The following is an 18,394-nucleotide window of genomic DNA, read 5'->3' on the forward strand; positions in this document are numbered from 1 at the left end:
AAAGAATTATTCACCATGATCAAGTGGGATTCATTCCTGGGATGCAGAGCTGGTTCAATATTCACAAATCAATCAATGATACATCACATTAATAAAAGAAAAGATAAGAAACATGATCCTGTGAATAGATGCAGAAAAAGCATTTGAAAAAATTCAGCATCCTTTCTTAATAAAAACCCTCAAGAAAGTTGGGATAGAAGGAACATACTTAAACATCATCAAAGCCATTTATGAAAAGCACACAGCTAATAACACCTTCAATGGGGAAAAACTGAGAGCTTTCCCCCTGAGATCAGGAACACAACAGGGATGTCCACTCTCACCGCTGTTGTATAACATAGTGTTGGAAGTCCTAGTATCAGCAATCAGAGAACAAAATGAAATCAAAGTCATCAAAATTGACAAAGATAAAGTCAAACTTTCACTTTTCACAGATGACATGATACTCTATATGGAAAACCTGACAGACTCCACCAAAAGTCTGCTAGAACTGATACATGAATTCAGCAAAGTTGCAGGATACAATTTAAAAAAAAAATTAGAAAAAAAACTCTGAAGAATCCACAAAATACCTACCAAATCTAATAAACTAGTTCAGCAAAATTGGATACAAGATTAATATTCAAAACTCAGTTGTGTCTAGGTAGTAGCAATGAACAATCCAAAATGGAAATAAGAAATCCATTTATAGCATCAAAAATAATAAAACACTTAGGAATAAATTTAATAAAGGAGGTATAAGACTGGTACATAAAGCACTGCAAAATATTGCTGAAAGAAATGAAAGCTACCCTAAATAAATGAGAAGACATCCTGTGTTAATGTACTGAAAGAAAATTTTCTTGGTATAGCAATATTCTCAAAACTTATCTGTATATTTATTGTGATCCTTAAGCAAAATTTCAACTGCCTTTTCTTTGGCGAAATGGACTAACTGATCCTAAAACTTATATGGAATTATAAGGGTCCCTGAACAACCAAGAACAAAATTGGAGGACACATACTCTCTGATGTCAAAAATTACTACAATGCTACAGTAATCAAAGGTATGGTACTGACATATAGACATATACATTAATGGTATAGATTTGAGGGTGCAGAAATAAATCCATACATCTATGGTCCATTCATTTTTGAAGAGTGCTAAGACTATTCAATAGGGAAATAGTGTTTCAAGAAATGGTGCTTGAACAAATGGATGACCACATGTAAATTAATAAAGTTGGACCCCTACTTCACACCATGTAGAAAATTTAACACAAAATATATCAGAGACTTAAATGTAAGAGTTAAACTATAAAACTCTTAAGATATATGGATGTATGTCTTTGTGACCTGGGTTTGGCTCCAGATTCTTAGATATGCCACACAAAACACAAGCAATGAAAGAAAAGGTAAATTACACTTAAATCAAAATTAAAAACTTTTATGCATCAAAGGACACTATCAAGAAAATGAAAAGACAACCCATAGAATGGGAGAAAATTTTTGCAAATATTATAACTGATAAGGCACTTATATATAAAATATGTACACATCTTACAACACAATACTAAAAAGACAACCCAAGTGAAAATGAGCAAAGGATTTGTTAGACATTTCTCCAAAGATACACAAATGGCTGATAAGCACATGGGAAGATGCTCAACATCATTATGGAAATGCATATCAAAATCACCATAATTTTAATCACCCCCATATCACCCCACTAGGATGGTTACATAATGAAATATAGATTATAAGAAGTATTGACAAGAAAGTGGAGAAATTAGAACCCTCCTATATTGCTGGTGAGAATATATAATGCTGAAGCCACTTTGGAAAACAGTCTGGAAGACCCTCAAAAAGTTATAGCATGACTATTTGGTCCAGTGACTCTACTCCTAGAATATATACCTAGGAGAAATAAAAATATATATATACACAAAAACATGTACACGGATATTCATAACGGCATTATACATAATTGAGAAAACATAGAAACAACTCAAATGTTCATCAAGAAATAATGTAGTATATCAATGTAATATATTATTCAGCCATAAAAATAAATGAAGTAATGATACATGCTACAACATCAATGAACCTGAAAACATTATCCTAAGTGAAATAAGCCAGACACAAAGGCCACACGTTGCATGATTCTATTTTTATGAAATATCTAGAATAGGCAAATCTATAAAGAAACTAAATTAGTGGCTACCAGGGACAGGTGAGGAGGGAGTTGAGAATATAAAGATTACTAATTGGCACTTTGGTTTTTATTTGGGTGAAAATGTCCTGGAATTAGGTAGTGGTGGTAATCACACAACATTGTGAATGTACTAAAAACCACTGAATTGGAAATGGTTAAAATGGTAAATTTTATGTTAATTTTATCTCAGTGCAAAAAAACTTTTAAATTTTTATGAATATCACAATATAAAAAATTAAATGCTATAATATTTCACTAACTACATTTTTAGAGATATAAAAAACTACAACTATTTTTGAAGAGAATTTTTATTAAGATCAACCCAGTAAAATTTTGTGGATACATATATAATCAGAACTGTCCATTTGAAAAAAAATGTGTAAATCTTTTTAAAATGGAATTACAATTTTATTTGTTCACAAGCTGTTAATAAAGTTATTTTTGGGAAAGAATTCTAACTCTTTGCATTACAGAAAATATTTCACTTTTTTTTAATAAAAACAACCTAGAGAACCATAAGAATGTTGTAACAATCTTTCATGATATCCCCACATTGTGACTTGATCACATACAAGTAAAATTAAAATTCACAGATTTAATACATAACTTACACAAAAGGAAAGTCACTCAAAAAGTTGAAAGAATATTTTTATATATTCCACTATTATAATCACAAAATGTAAAAATGTTTCATGTTAGCTACTTTGTGATGAATAATCAGCATGAAGATGTTCTGAAATTACATTGATGCTAAAGAAAAGTTGTGTTTATACAATATTTGATAAAAAATATTCATCTCTATTAACATTACAACATGGAGGCACATATTACCAAATTATGATACTATATAGGGAAGCTTTAAACAATATTCTGAGATTCTCCTTTTTTTTCATCTTTTTTGGCCTCTTCTTTATCAGCTACTTCCTTTCCCAATTTAGCCTTCTTATTTTCCTTTCCATCTCTTCCATCTTTCCCATCTTCCTTTCCATTTTCTTCTGTTTCATCTTCCTCTTTTCCATCTTTGCCCTCCTTTCCATCTTCTCCTTTCTCTTTTCTACCTTCTTGCTTATTTCCATCTTCTTCTTCATTTCCAATTTCATTCTCTTTTCCACCTTTATTCTCCTTTTCATCTTCATTCTTTTTTCTTTCTTCTCCCAGTTTTTCTTCTCCTTTGTCTTTTTCACATTCCAATTCTTTGCTATCTTCTCCTTTTCCCTTTCCATCTTCATCCACTTTTTCATGTCCTTTCTCTCTTTCTTCTTCTTTCTCTTTGCTATCTTCTTTCCATTTTCCATCTTCACCTCTTTTTTCATATCCTTTCTCTTTTTTGTCTTCTTCCTCCTTTCCCTCTTCTTTTTCTTTCCTATCTTCATCCTCTTTTCTATCTTCTTTTCCTTTTCTATCTTTGTTCTCTTGCCCATCTTCTCCTTTCTCTTCTTTTTTGTATTGATCTTCTCCATCTCCTTTCTGATATCTCTCATCTTCTTTTCTTGCTGGTGACACTGCTTCATTCTTTTCTACTCCCTCTCCTTCAACATCTTCATTTTTTTCTTCGTTCATTTCCTCAAGTTCTTTTTCAGGAGCTGGTGCCTATATATAGAGAGGAAATAAACAAGATTATATTTATAAATTTGGAATTGTTCTCCTTAAGTATTTAGACAGAGTTATAGCTGTTTTATAATTATTCTTTTATAAAAAGAATGATCTCCATTTATAAGAAAGTAATTTTATTGTGAAAAACACCTCCCAAATATCAAGATATAAGGAAAACATCCTAAGAGATATAATTAACTAAAATAATTCCACACACATATGTAGAAATGGATATTTGGAACAATAAATTCAGGAAAATATATTCATATAAATAATTTTCATTACAAATATGGGAAACAGAGTAAATATGGAAAAATGACATATATTCTATATCAGCAATTCTCAGTGAGTAAATAAAATGCATTCTTTTGAGGAAATAATATTTTGTTTCTATAATGGTGAGATTTAGGTTTTCTTTGTAAAAGTTACTTGAAAACTCTTTGGGTAGGCTGTGGGGGAGAGCTAAGATGTAGCATAGTAGGCAGATAATAGGTTTGCATCATCCCTCAAATACAGCTAGATAACTATCAAATGATTCTGAATACCCAAGAAATTTACCTGAGGATTCATAGAACAAACTACACAACTAGAGGGAGAGAAGAGGCCACATCAAGGAAGGCAGAAAGTATGGAGATGTGGTTTGGGGGTGAAATGGATCACATGTGCTGTGGAAGGGAGAGATCTGTGGTTGCAGAGAAAGTTGAGAGAGAGTGGAACACACAGGAAAATGCACAAGGAGAATGCTTACCCAAAGCCATTGGCTGGGAAAATGAAAGAGGCTGATTTTTGTGGTTTGCCACCAGTGGGGCTCAAAGACTAGAGATTTAGAGGTCCTAGGTACAGAGGAATGGGTTGGCGCCATTTCCCTCCCCTGCCCCTCAGCATAAACCTACCTCAGTAGACAGCACAGGAACAACACTGGCTGCTTAACCTATTTACACCAAGTCCTAACACCCTGTACTCTGCTGGTACTGCTTTTCTCAGGCAAGTGTGCCTAAGGACCAGTGCAGTGAGCCCCTTCCTCAGAAGACTAGCACGACCTCCCACACACACCACTTCTATTGACCACAGATTTCTGCAAAGCTTCAGCTCTAGTCGAAATAGCATCAGATCTCTTAATAAGCAGACCAGAGCACACCTAGTTAAAATTTGCAACCCTCTGGCCAAGGTCCAAACACTTCCCACTGCAGGCAAGAACAACCCTTATAAATGACTGACCTGAAGGATAGAGCAGCCAAACACAGCAGCAGAGCGCATGCAGCACACAACAGACACTTCCTGAAGAGCCAGGCCCTGAACATTATATGACCTCTTCTTCATAAAGCCATTACTCTCAGGAGCAGGAAGCATAACTGGCTTTTCTAACACAGAGAAGAAGATAGAGACCTAGAAAAATGCCCAGATGGAGGAATTCATCCCTAAAGAAATAACAGGAAAAGGTCATGGCCAGGGATCTAATTGAAACAAACATAAGTAATATGCTTGATCCAGAATTTAAAGCAACAATCGTAAGGATACTAGCTGGTCTTGAAAAAGGCATGGAAAATATTAGGGAGGCACTTGTCACAGAGATAAAAGAGCTAAAAAACAATCCAGCCAAAATGAAAATTGCAATAACTGAGATTCAAAACAGACTGGATGTAATGACCACAAGATGGAAGAGGCAGAGGAACAAATAAGTGATATAGAAGATGGAAATATGGAAAATAATGAAGCTGAACAAAACAGAGAAGAAAAATTTTGGATCATGAGAGTAGGCTTAGAGAACTCAGTGACCCCATCAAACATAATAGCATTCCTATCATACGCATCCCACAGGAACAAGAGAGAAAAGGGGCAGGAAGTTTACTTGAGGAAATACAGCTGAAAACTTCCCTAATCTTGGGAAGGGAATATTCGTCCAAATACAAGAGGCAAAGAGAACTCCCATCAAAACTGACAAAAGCAGGCCAACACAAAGACATATGGTAGTTACATATACAAAATATGGTGATAAACAATAACAACAAAAATTCTAAAAGCAGCAAGACAAAAGAAGTCCATAAAGTACAAGGTAAGACCAATAAGGTTCCACAGAAACTTGGCAAGCCAGAAGGGAGTGGCATGATAGATTCAATGTACTGAATGGTAAAAATCTACAGCCAAGCATATTCTATCCAGCATGTCTATCATTCAGGATAGGAGAGATAAAGAGGTTCCCAGACAAAAACAAACAAACAAAAACAACAACAACAAAACAAAATAAAACAAAACAAAAACCTAAAGGAGTTGGTGACCACTAAAAAAGTCTTGCAAGAAATATTACAGGGGACTCTGAGTGGGAAGGAAAGACTGAAAGCAACAAAGACTAGAAATGAACAGAGAGAATCTCCAGAAACAATGACAAAACAAGTAATAAAATTGCACTAAATACATACCTATCAATAATTAATTTGGATGGAAATGGACTAAATGCTCCAATCAAAAGACACAGGGTGTCAGAATGGATAAAAATACAAGCCCAAACTAGATGCTGCCTACAAGAAACTCATTTTAGACCTAAAGACACATGCAGACTAAAAGTGAGGGGATGGAGAAACATTTGTCTTTCAAATGGACATCAAAACAAAGCTGGAGTGGCAATACTTATATCAGAATGACTAGATTTTAAACCAATGACTGTAACAAGAGATAAAGAAGGGCACTATATCATAATAAAGGGGACTATCCAGAAAGAAGATCTAACAATTATAAATATTTATGCACCCAACATAGAGGCACCCAAATATATAAAACAATAACAAACATAAATGAATTCACTGACAATAATATAATAATAATAGGGGACTTTAAAAACCCCAAGTACATCAATGGACAGATCATCTAAACAGAAAATAAACATGGAAACAATGGTTTTGAATGACATACTGGACCAGATAGACTTAACAGATACATTCAGAATATTTCATCCTAAAGCAGCAGAATACACATTCTTCTCGAGTGAACATGGGACTTTCTCCAGAAGAGATCTCATACTAGGTCAAAACTCAGACCTCAGCAAGTACAAAAAGACTGAGATCATACCATGCATATTTCCTGACCACAGTACTATGAAACTTGAAGTCAATCACAAGAAAAAATTCAGAAAGTCCACAAATACATGGAGGTTAAAGACCATCCTACTAAAGAATGATGGGTTAACCAGGAAATCAAAGAGGAATTTAAAAATACATGGAAACAAATTAAAATGAAAACACAATGGTCCAAACTTTTGGGATGCAGCAAAAGCAATCATAAGAGGGAAGTATATATAACAATACAGGCTTACCTCAAGAAGCAAGAAAAATCTAAAATAAACAACCTAACCTTACACCTAAAGGAGCTAGAAAAAGAACAACAAACAAACCCTAAAAGCAGCAAAAGAAGGGAAATAATAAAGATTAGAGAAGAAATAAATGATACAGAAAAAACAAACAAAAACGAGGAGCTGATTTCTTTGGAAAAATTAATAAAATTGATAAACCCCTAGCAGGACTTATCAAAAAGAAAAGAGAAAGGGCACAAATAAATAAAATCACAAATGAGAGAGGAGGAATAATAGTCAGCACCACAGAAATAGAATTATAGGAGAATATTACAAAAAAAACCTATATGTTACCAAATCAGAGAATCTGGAAGAAATGGATACATTCCTAGAACCATAAACTACCAAAACTGAACAGAAAGAAATAGAAAATTTGAAGAGACTGATAACCACCAAAGAAATCGAATCAGTAATCAAAAATCTCCCAACAAACAAAAGTCTAGAGCCAGATGACTTCACAGGGGAATTCTAACAAACATTTAAGGAAAAGTTAATATATATTCTTCTTAAACAATTCCAAAAAAATAGAAATGGAAAGTAAACTTCTAAATTAATTCTATGAAACCAGCATTACCCTGATACCAAAACCAGGTAAGAATTCTGCTAAAACACACACACACACCACCACCACCACCACCACCACCACCACCAACAACAACAACTACAGGGCAATAGCCCTGATATCCCTGATGAACATGGATGCAAAAATTCTCAATAAAATACTAGCAAACCAAATCCAACAATACATTGACAAAATCATTCTTCACAATCAAATGGGATTTATTCCTGGGTTGCAAGGGTGGTTCAATATTTGCAAATGAATCAATGTGATACAACACATTAATAAAAGAAAAGAATCTTATGATCCTCTCAATAGATGAAGAAAAAGCATTTGAAAAAGTACAAAATCCATTCATGATAAAAACCCACATCAAAGTAGGGATAGAGGGAGCACACCGCAACATCATAAGGGCCATATACAAAACTCAGCTAACATTACCCTTAATGGGGAAAAACAGAGCTTTTCCTCTATAGTCAGGAACAAGACATGTATATCCATTCTCACCACTGTTATTTAACATAGTACTGGAAGTCCTAGCCTCAGCAATCAGAAAACACAAAGAAATAAATGCATCCAAATCATCAAGGAAGAAGGCCAACTTTCAAATTTTGCAGTTGACATAATACTGTACACAGTGAAAACCCAAAGGCTCCACCAAAAATTGATAGAATGGATACATGAATCCATAAAGTTACGGGATACAAAATTGTGTAGAGAAATAGGTTGCATTTCTATACACCAATAATGAAGCAGCAGAAAGAGAAATCAAGGAATCAATCCCATTTACAATTACACCGAATACAATAAGATACCTAGGAATAAACCTAACCAAAGAGGTAAAAGATCTCTATTCTGAAAACTATAAAAAATTTATGAAAGATATTGAAGATGACACAAAGAAATGGAAAAATATTCCATGCTCATGGATTATAAGAACAAATAGTGTTAAAATGTCTATACTACCCAAAGCAATCTACACATTGAATGCAATTCCTACCAAAATACCACCAGCATTTTCACAGAGCTAAACCATTCTAAAATTTGTATAGAACCACAAAAGTTCCCAAATATCCAAGGCAACCTTAGAAAAGTAAATCTGGAAACATCACAATTCCAGACTTCAAGTTACATTACAAAGCTGTAGTGATCAAAACAGTATGGTACTGGCACAAAAATGGACACATAGATCAATTGAACAGAATAGAAAACCTAGAAATGAACCAAAAACTGTATGGTCAATTAGTCATTGACAAAGCAGGAAAGAATATGCAATGGGAAAAAGACAGTCTCTTCAACAAATGGTGTTGGGAAAAATGGACAGCAACATGCAAAAGAATGAAACTGGACCACTTTCTTACACCATATGGAAAAATAAATTCAAAATGGATAAAAGACCTAAATTTGAGAAAGGAAACTATCAAAATCCTAGAGGATAACACATATAGCAACCTCTTTGACATTTCCCATAGCACCTTCTTATTAGATATATCTCCTGAGGCAAGGGAAACAATAGCAAAAATAAACTATCAGGACTTCATCAAGATAAAAAGCCTCTGCACAGGAAAGGAAACAAACAACAAAACTAAAAGGCCACCAATGAAATTGGAGAAGATATTTGCAAATGACATATCTGATAAAGTGTTAGTATCCAAAATCTATAAAGAACTTATCAAACTCAACACTCAAATAATCCAGTTAAAAAGTGGGCAGAAGATATGAATAGACATTTTCCCAAAGAAGACATCCAGATGGCTAATAGACACATGAAAAGATGCTCAATATCACTCATCATGAGGAAAATACAAATCAGAACTACAATAAGATATCACCTCACACCAGTCTCAACAGCTAAAATTAACAATATAGGAAATGACAGGTGTTGGCAAGGATGTGGAGAAAGGGGAACCCTCTTGCACTGTTGGTTGGAATGCAAAGTGGAGGAGTCACTCTGGAAAATAGTATGTAGCTTCCCGAAAAAGTTAAAAATTGAACTACCCTATGTTCCACCAATTGTACTACTAGGCATTTACTCAAAGGATACAAAAATAGTGATTTGAAGGGATACATGCACCCCAATATTTATAGCATTATCAACAATAGCCAAATTATGGGAAAAGTCCAAACGTCCACCATCTGATGAATGGATATATAAGATGTGGTGTGTATATATATATATATATATATATATATATATATACACACATACATATATACATATATATACATACATACAATGGAATAAAAAGGATTGAAATCTTGTCATTTGTGAAGACATGGATGGAGCTAGAGAGAGCTAAAGAGCCTTATGCTAAGTGAAATAAGTCAGTCAGAAAAAGATAAATACCACATGATTTTACTCATGTGTGTAATTTAAGAAACAAAACAGATGAACATAGGGGAACAAAAGAGAGCCAAATCAGAAAACAGACTTTTAACTACAGAGAACAAACTGATGTTTGCTGGAGGGGAGGTTGGTGTAGGGATGGGTTAAATGGGTGATGGGTATTAAGGAGGGCACTTGTGATGAGCATTGGGTGTTGTATGTAAGTGAGGACTCACTAAATTCTATACCTGAAACTAGTATTACACTGTATGTTAATTAACTAAATTTAAACAAAAAATAATGTAAATAAGAAATAAAAGTCTTTCACCATATAGCATAGGATCACTTACAAAATTTTTTTCCCTATTTGCACAGCTTTGGTTTGTATATTTGGCACTACATCCCATTTTCAGTGTTTTACTGCAATATCAAAAACTATGGTATGCATTAAATATGCAAATAAATATCTATAAGAAACATTTACATAATAATTTGTTTTGCAATCTGCAAGGGGAAAAGAATCATATGATCTTGCAAAGGGATTTATGAATAGACCATTTGCCAACAAAAGGAATAAAGGATTGCTCTCTATTTAATAAAAGTCATTTTATTATTACTAAGTCATGATCACTGTCATTATTCTACCAATAGCAATGCAAACCCAATATTCTCACTACTTATACCTGTAAACTCTCATATTTTAAATTCATTTTCTTATTTTCCCCTTCAATACTATTATATGTTATAAACTGAATATTTGTGTTCTCCATAATTTATATGATGAAACCTAATCCCCTACCTGGAGGTAGGGCCTATGAGAAGTGATTAGGTCATGAGGGAAGAGCCCTTATGGATGAGATCAGTGTCCTTACAAAAGAGACCCCAGAGATCTCTCTCACCCTTTCTGTCATGTCAGGACACAGCAAGAAGACTGCTGTGTATAAAACAGAAAGCAGGTCCTCACCAGACACCAAAAATGCTGGTGCCTTGATCTTGGACTTCTCAGCCTCCAGAACTATAAGAAATAAATTTATGTTATTTATAAGCTACCTAGTCTGTGGTATTTGTTATGGCAGCTGGAATGGACTAACACAGTATAGAACCACTACTCATTTAATGTTTCTCAACTTTTAAACTGCAAGTCAAACAAGATTTCCTTCAGTTGTACCCATTGTTGATCTTTCAAATGGATAAATCTGTTAATATTTAAAATACCTCCATAATTTTGGCTTCTCCATTTTCATCACTATATTCTTCTTTAATGACTTCTTTCTTGTTTTCAGTTATTGCTTTGGCACTTGTATCTGTGTTTTTTTCCATCGTATCATGTTCTGTCTTCATTTTCTGTCCAGCAACACAGAATAATAAAAACAAATATACAACTTAAGTGGTGTGCTAATTAAATGGCCCAGGTTATTTTATCAGCTGCTGTAATGATTTATAAAAAGATTAAAATATCCATATAAACTTAATATCAATAAAATCATCACTCGACACTTTTACCTCCATTGTAAACCCAAAGCAGCATTAAAAATGAATAATATTCTTCTGATATAAATCAAATACATTTTCTTTTAGATGAGAAGCAACAAGTTAGAATACTGACCATTGACCACTCAAAGCTAATTGCCTGCATCAGATTAGATTTTTATAAATTAACTCTTTTTGACTAGAGGGGGCCAGTTTATCTGTCATGTCTAATAATTAGCAACAGGGTTTTGTTTATTGCAAAGCCTCCAGTGACTAATAATTAAGAGAAACACTAGCAAGGGCATCACTTTATATATATTTTAAGAGATTTCCTGGGGACATAAGTGATTCAATATACGTTCTACAAGTTTTGAAATGACTTGAATCATGATTGCTTTACCAAGAAAGCTCTTTGCCTATGTGAGTAAAGAGCACTGGGTGAAGATGCCAGAAAACCTGTGTTTGAATTTTGGATCTGCTACTTACTTGATGTGATCTTGAGCAAAAGTATAAATCTTTTTGTGCATGTTTTTTTATATGTAAAAAAGAGTAATTCCACCTACCTCATAGGGGTGTTATTAGGAACAAATGGTAAAATATATGTGAAATTGCTTTAGAAACTATAAAATACAATATAGATATATTATTACTATTTTAACACACGAAAAACAGAGAGTCAAGTATAATAACGCATTTTAAAGTCCAGGATTATATAGTGTTTGTTTTATTATAACATTATCTTCTAATTTTAATGGAAATAAAGTGTTTACTATCTTAATAGCCTATAAATTGAGTACCCAATTTCATAGAATAGTGACCTTGAAATGTTAAATAGAAAAAAAATTTTTTAAACTTTTCTCTCCTGTTGTTACTTGTTACTAAAACTTCACTTGCCCTAGTTTTAACAGTATCTTTCTTTTTATTTTTGAGAGAGAAAGTATGTGAGCAGGGAGAAGGGCAGAGGGAGAGAGAGAGAATCCCAAGCAGCCTCCACACTTAGCGTGGAGCTGATGCAGGGCTGGAACCCATGGCTCATAACCCCAGCCAAAATCAAGAGTTGAACGCTCAACCAACTGAACAGCCCAGGCGGCCCCAGCAGTATCTTTTAATCAAATAATTCAAAGCGATTTATAAATATGCCTGTAATTTACAGTTTCTCCAATCACAAAATGATGGGATTCGAGGATTTTAATGTTCCTCCTAGCTTTAAGCATTTATGATTTTAGGAAGTTAACCAATCTCTAAAATATCAGTCATACCTCAGTAAAGCAGTTTAAAAAATTACTAGTATTATATTTGCACACAGTTATAAAGAAAGAAAGAAAGAAAGAAAGAAAGAAAGAAAGAAAGAAATAACAACATGGAGAAACGAACTTAATATTGAGGCTATTTCTATTTCTAATGTCATTAGCCATAACATTAGAGTATAGAATATCAATTATGTTCATTTAAAAATAGTTTATGTCGGGAACCCTCTTGCAACTGTTGGTGGGAATGAAAATTGGTGCAGCCACTCTGGAAAACAGTGTGGAGGTTCCTCAGAAAATTAAAAATAGACCTACCCTATGACCCAGCAATAGCACTGCTAGGAATTTACCCAAGGGATACAGGAGTACTGATGCATAAGGGCACTTGTACCCCAATGTTTATAGCAGCACTCTCAACAATAGCCGAATTATGGAAAGAGCCTAAATGTCCATCAACTGATGAATGGATAAAGAAATTGTGGTTTATATACACAATGGAGTACTACATGGCAATGAGAAAGAGCGAAATATGGTCCTTTGTAGCAACATGGATGGAACTGGAGAGTGTGATGCTAAGTGAAATAAGTCATACAGAGAAAGACAGATACCATATGTTTTCACTCTTATGTGGATCCTGAGAAACTTAACAGAAACCCATGGGGGAGGGGAAGGAAAAAAAAAAAAGAGGTTAGAGTGGGAGAGAGCCAAAGCATAAGAGACTGTTAAAAACTGAGAACAAACTGAGGGTTGATGGGGGGTGGGAGGGAGGGGAGAGTGGGTGATGGGTATTGAGGAGGGCACCTTTTGGGATGAGCACTGGGTGTTGTATGGAAACCAATTTGACAATAAATTTCATATATTGAAAAATAAAAATAAATAAATAAATAAATAAAAATAAAAATAGTTTATGTGAAAACACTTTGCAAACTGTAAAGTATTATCAAATGTTAGTTACTACTATTATTACAAAGCATTATTTTGGTTACTACAGTTTACACCTTTTGTTTTTCCAGCAATATTGGTGTTGTGACTATATGATGTCAAAGGCATATATATTTTACAAGTCTACCCAACTAAAATTTTATTTTGTTTCTTCCTAATAAAAATGTCAAAATACGGTAGACAATCACAGAACGTGAACAAATATTCCTTACTCAAAAAGTTTACATGTACCATATGGTATAATATAACATATTACTAGCTAAACAGAAAGTAAAGAAAGCAAAATGATCAGCTGTATGCCTTTCCAAAAATATTATTTTTAAATGTTTTTTAATGTTTAGTTTTGAGAGAGAGAGAGAGAGAGAGCGCGCGCGCGTGTGCGAGTGAGTGGGGGAGGGGCAGAGAGAGAGGGAGACACCGAATTCAAAGCAGGCTCCAGGGTCTGAGCTATCAGCATACAGCCTGATGCAGGGCTCAAACCCATGAACCCTGAGATCATGACCTGAGCCGAAGTCAGATGCTTCACCGACAGCCACATCACCTAGGCGCCCCTCCAAAAAAATTATTTCTAAAGAAGAGTAATCTTCTGTCAACATTGCATGTTGAATTTTACCTTTGTAATCGATGTTCTTTTGGGCTTCAACTCTGGTGTAATGGGCACGGGCATCTGCATCAAAAAACACAAGTCATGGTTGGGGGGAGGAAAAAATCATAATTGAAGACAGATTACTAATAATGAAATCCAACCTCTTAATTTCAATAAATGGGTATAGTTCGGACCAAGCACTAGGAAAAACAAACAAACAAACATGTCCTTAGTGTGAAATTTTTTACAACAACATCCAAAATAAATCTTGTACTAAATAGGTAGTATTGTGTAGGATTCCCTGAATTTTAAAAGTACATTTTACAATACATGAGAAGCGTTTTAAAAAGACCACTTACAGCAGACAGTCTGGCTGATCTTCTTTTTGGCTATAAGTAAAAAAAAAAAAAAAAACAAAACAGTTAACAGAATTATGGACACACAAAACTAGAATTATTTATATTGTGAAAATATTTAGTGCAACACTACATGAGCATTGTTTTTAAAGAGGCAGTTGTAAACTTGAGTAGAATATATAGTAGAAATATAAATTTTTATTTCCCCTACCCTGGACCCTTTATACAGCTAAAGAAAAATATCTCAAATTAAACTTCAAATGCTAAGCTAAATGAACACAATGGCTAATAACAAGGAGCATATTTAGAAATAAGAATATAGCCCCTTCTTGCAAACTGACAAAGATGTTTTTTTTTTGTTTTTTGTTTTTTGTTTTTTTTTGTTTTTGTTTTTGTTTTTTTTTTTTTGCTTAAAAGGAAGAAACTCTCTTCAGAGCTTAACAAGCATAAGGTCCTAAATTCCAAGAAGTTTGTAATTTTCAATACCTGCTATATTTCTGAGAGAGCTCACTAGCATACCATATTCATACTCATATGGTACAAATATACAAATCAGCATCTATTTTTAGCTGCTTGTGTGTCTCAAATTCATAAAACAAGTGGATTTTTTCAGTCATATTCTAAAACTAAAAAAAACTCACCCCCTGCCTGGTGCCATCTTGACTGGCAGCCTATACAGAGGAGAAAACCACACAGGAATCAGGTCATCGATATAAACACATAGATTAGAAAATATTGCATATGGATTACAGTTGTAACATAACCACTTATGACTTTTTTCCTGGATTCCAGCTCAAGTAGCCACGTGTTATTTCCTAGTAGCATGCTACATACTGCTGTCCGCTGATGTGCAAATGTGCACCAAGATGCAAATGCATTCTCAAGACATAAATTCACACAACTAATAATTCCATCCTTTTGTGTAAATTGCATCTCCTACAAACAAACCTTTTAAATTTTAAAATCCACCTGCTGTAGCCAGTGTTAAAGCCAAAAAAAAGTGTGGGGGTGGGCAGAATGAAGGAGGAACTTCCCGCAATTTCCCTGTGTTTTGCCTTATGTTTTATATGCAATTGTACTTATCTGATCCTCTCTACTGGCTGGATTAATTTTTCCAAGTCCTTCATACAAAAACTACAAACCCCACAATGTTTCAATGCTTGCTTGCTTTCTCTTTCTTTGTTCTTTCTTTCTTTCTTTCTTTCTTTGTTTCTTTGTTTCTTTCTTTCTTTTTCCTTCTTTCCCTTTCTTTCTTTCCTTCCTTTCGGTCCTTCCTTCCTTCCTTCCCTCTTTTTCTTTTATGGAGGGAACCCCTGCAACGTCAATGCATTATTCCGAGGAGCTGGCCATGGGCTTTAAAACTTCCCGCCACTACCTGCTACAAGGTTGCTGTCAGATCTGTAAAATAGCACGACCCATTGCACAAGCCTAGAAAAGCTCAGCAGAGGGAATCTCAGGAAATGGGATGGTTACTAAAAACCATTGCTTTTTGTATTTGAGCAGCCCTTTATTCTGGGAATTATCAAGCTATTACATGATTCATACAGCCCCAGAGCACAGGGGAATTTCGGTCTTATTCCTATGTTTTAGAAATAGGGAAGGTGGCCGGATAAATAGGAATAATATCAAAACAATCACACTGCTTTACATCAGCACAGTGTTTTCCAATTTTATGAAGCAATGAAACAGCGTTCAATTTCACTACTAAGGGACACCCCCCTTCCCAAAACAACAAACAAATATTCAAATAAACACTGGTAGTAAATTTATCTCTTGTCCAAGAGAGGAGTCACAATTTTTGAAATGAGGGTTTGCAGAATACCTGTAGCCCTTGAATACCTCAAATCAATTCTGCATGTCTAAAAGTGAATAAATCCACGCTACCGCAACATCAGCAATAGTTTTTATCTTACGCAGTTCTCTTGCCATCTCTCCACCTTTACACAAAGAGTTTGGAGAACCCCAGATCTCATAGCCCTAAAGTTGCTAATTGCAGAGGTGGTTCTCTCCTTCTTTAAGACAGTTTGAAGTCTGCGCCGCCTAATGGCACAGGATTACCATTGCATAGCCATCTGGCATGACAAGAAGTGGAGGGGGGAAGAGGAAAAAGGAAAAAGAAAACGGGAAGAACAAAGGCAAATACGGGAGAAAGCCGTGGCTTTCGTTACCCCAAACGGGACGGTTCCCGGAGAAAAGCCGGAGGCTGAGGAGGAAACTGGTGCCTGGAAGTGTGGTTAAGAGAAGTGTTCTCCAATAGGGTAAGCGGAGGAAGGGAGGTGGGGTAGGAAGCGACAGCACAACGCTATGGCTGTTTGTAATTCAGCATGGAGACACCTCTTAAACGATTATTTCCCTTAAACAAAACAAGCCGAAAGTGAACTACTAGTTGCATTCAAGACCATCCTTAATCTTACACTGATCATTCTTTGCCTTTCTTTCCCCCTTCCATTCAGTACATCACAAAATCGAACTAGAAGCCAAAATGCTTTCTAAAACCTCTACGGATTAGGAAATATGTATTTCAGTCTCTAATTCCCCTTCTATCTTCCTATTTCACTTACCTTTCTTTTGGGCATTGTTGCAGCTCTCTACAGGAGATCTTAATCAGCAGAAAAAAAGCCGAAAGCAGTCTCTGCCCAAGCGCTCAGAGAGCAACTGAGTTTTCAATGAACTAATTGCAGCACGACCTGTACTCGGCAAAACAAACAAACAAACAAACAAAAAAACCCCAAAACAAAACAAAACAAAACAAAACAAAACAAAACACCACCTCGTTATTGGCAACATTAAACGCACCAAGACGCAACCAAACTACGTGAATGGTTAGCTGGAGTGGGAGCCAGATTTGAATGACAGGCAGTGAGACCAATAAAGAAAGCTGATCTACCCAGGGGCGTGGTCCACAGACTTGTCAGACGCCCTGCTAAGGCTGCCTTTTCAGACCTCTGGTGTGGCGGAGGGGCACGCGGACTTGATAAATGCAAAATGCTCAAGCTTAAGACTGGCGGGAAAGCCAGAGTTGTCTTGATTTTGTTTTTCTTTTATGTTGTAATAACAGGCGAAAGTCACAGCAGTTGCTTTCTCCACAGTCTCCAAAACCACCACTTTTACTTATTTCCAGGGATAAAGTGTTTTTGAGACCGTGTTGAGTATAGGCTCCAGTCTTCACATTCTACCTCTGGCAGGAGGATGGAGATGAACTGGGCGGGGGGGGGGGGGGGGGGAGAGTACTGATTCAGAAAGTAGAGAAGACTGAAGCTGTTTCTCTGGTTGTGGGAACTTTCCGCCAAAGCAGTATTGTGGTCCTGGCACGAGGAGGGTGCCAAAATGTTGCGTCTCCTGCAGGTGAAGTGTTGAAAGAAAACTGAGAGCTGGAAGAGCAGAAGAGCCTGAGGGCACAGACACCTGATATCCCACTTGGTAAGCAAACACCAAGAATGGGACCTCGAGTTAAGTTTGTAATAACAAAGGTCTATCCAGAGTTAAAGTGCTGATACAAGGGATTTTGAATCCAAAGGTAGCATTTAGTGAAGGGACTCAGGAAGGTGCCATGCAAAAGTGTGTTTAGGACTCAGAGCCTGGACTAGGATCAGGTGATTAAAAGGCACTCATCTGTGCCACAAAATTTAAGGATGGGCCCAAAACTCAGATTAGGGTGAGGCGATTGAGGTGAGTCATGCAAGCACAGGGTAGGATCCTTTTTGAAAAATGTTGGTATTTTGTTCATCATGGACTTTGGTACATTAATTTAGATATTTAAAATAGTGCATTAAGTATT

The 18,394-nt window shown here is 35.4% G+C and overlaps 1 protein-coding gene across 2 annotated transcripts; it reads right to left on the bottom strand.

Moving 5' to 3' along the window:
• Positions 1-2,068: 2,068 nt before the first annotated feature.
• HMGN5 (high mobility group nucleosome binding domain 5) lies at positions 2,069-17,440 on the bottom strand. 2 transcript variants are annotated; one of them, XM_049644704.1, is made up of 6 exons: positions 17,178-17,440; positions 15,258-15,287; positions 14,620-14,649; positions 14,288-14,341; positions 11,231-11,359; positions 2,071-3,784 (listed from the first exon to the last, which is right to left on the bottom strand). In XM_049644704.1, exons 1-6 carry the CDS (start codon positions 17,190-17,192, stop codon positions 3,053-3,055), a joined length of 990 nt encoding a protein of 329 aa, XP_049500661.1. In that variant the 5' UTR covers positions 17,193-17,440; the 3' UTR covers positions 2,071-3,052. The 2 variants fall into 2 exon arrangements, with proteins under 2 accessions (XP_049500663.1, XP_049500661.1); XM_049644706.1 differs by lacking the exon at positions 15,258-15,287 and having other exon boundaries at positions 2,069-3,784.
• Between the last annotated feature and the right edge of the window lie 954 nt (positions 17,441-18,394).

This window comes from Panthera uncia, chromosome X, assembly GCF_023721935.1.
Source record: "Panthera uncia isolate 11264 chromosome X, Puncia_PCG_1.0, whole genome shotgun sequence".
NCBI classification, from domain to species: Eukaryota; Metazoa; Chordata; class Mammalia; order Carnivora; family Felidae; genus Panthera; species Panthera uncia.

Excerpts from the sequence above, each read along its gene's own strand:
- HMGN5 (XM_049644704.1), bottom strand. Across the intron at positions 11,360-14,287 it reads AAAGAACATCGATTACAAAG|AAAATGAAGACAGAACATGA; the intron begins GTAAAATTCAAC and ends GTTGCTGGACAG. Across the intron at positions 3,785-11,230 it reads GAGAAGCCAAAATTATGGAG|GCACCAGCTCCTGAAAAAGA; the intron begins GTATTTTAAATA and ends CTCTATATATAG.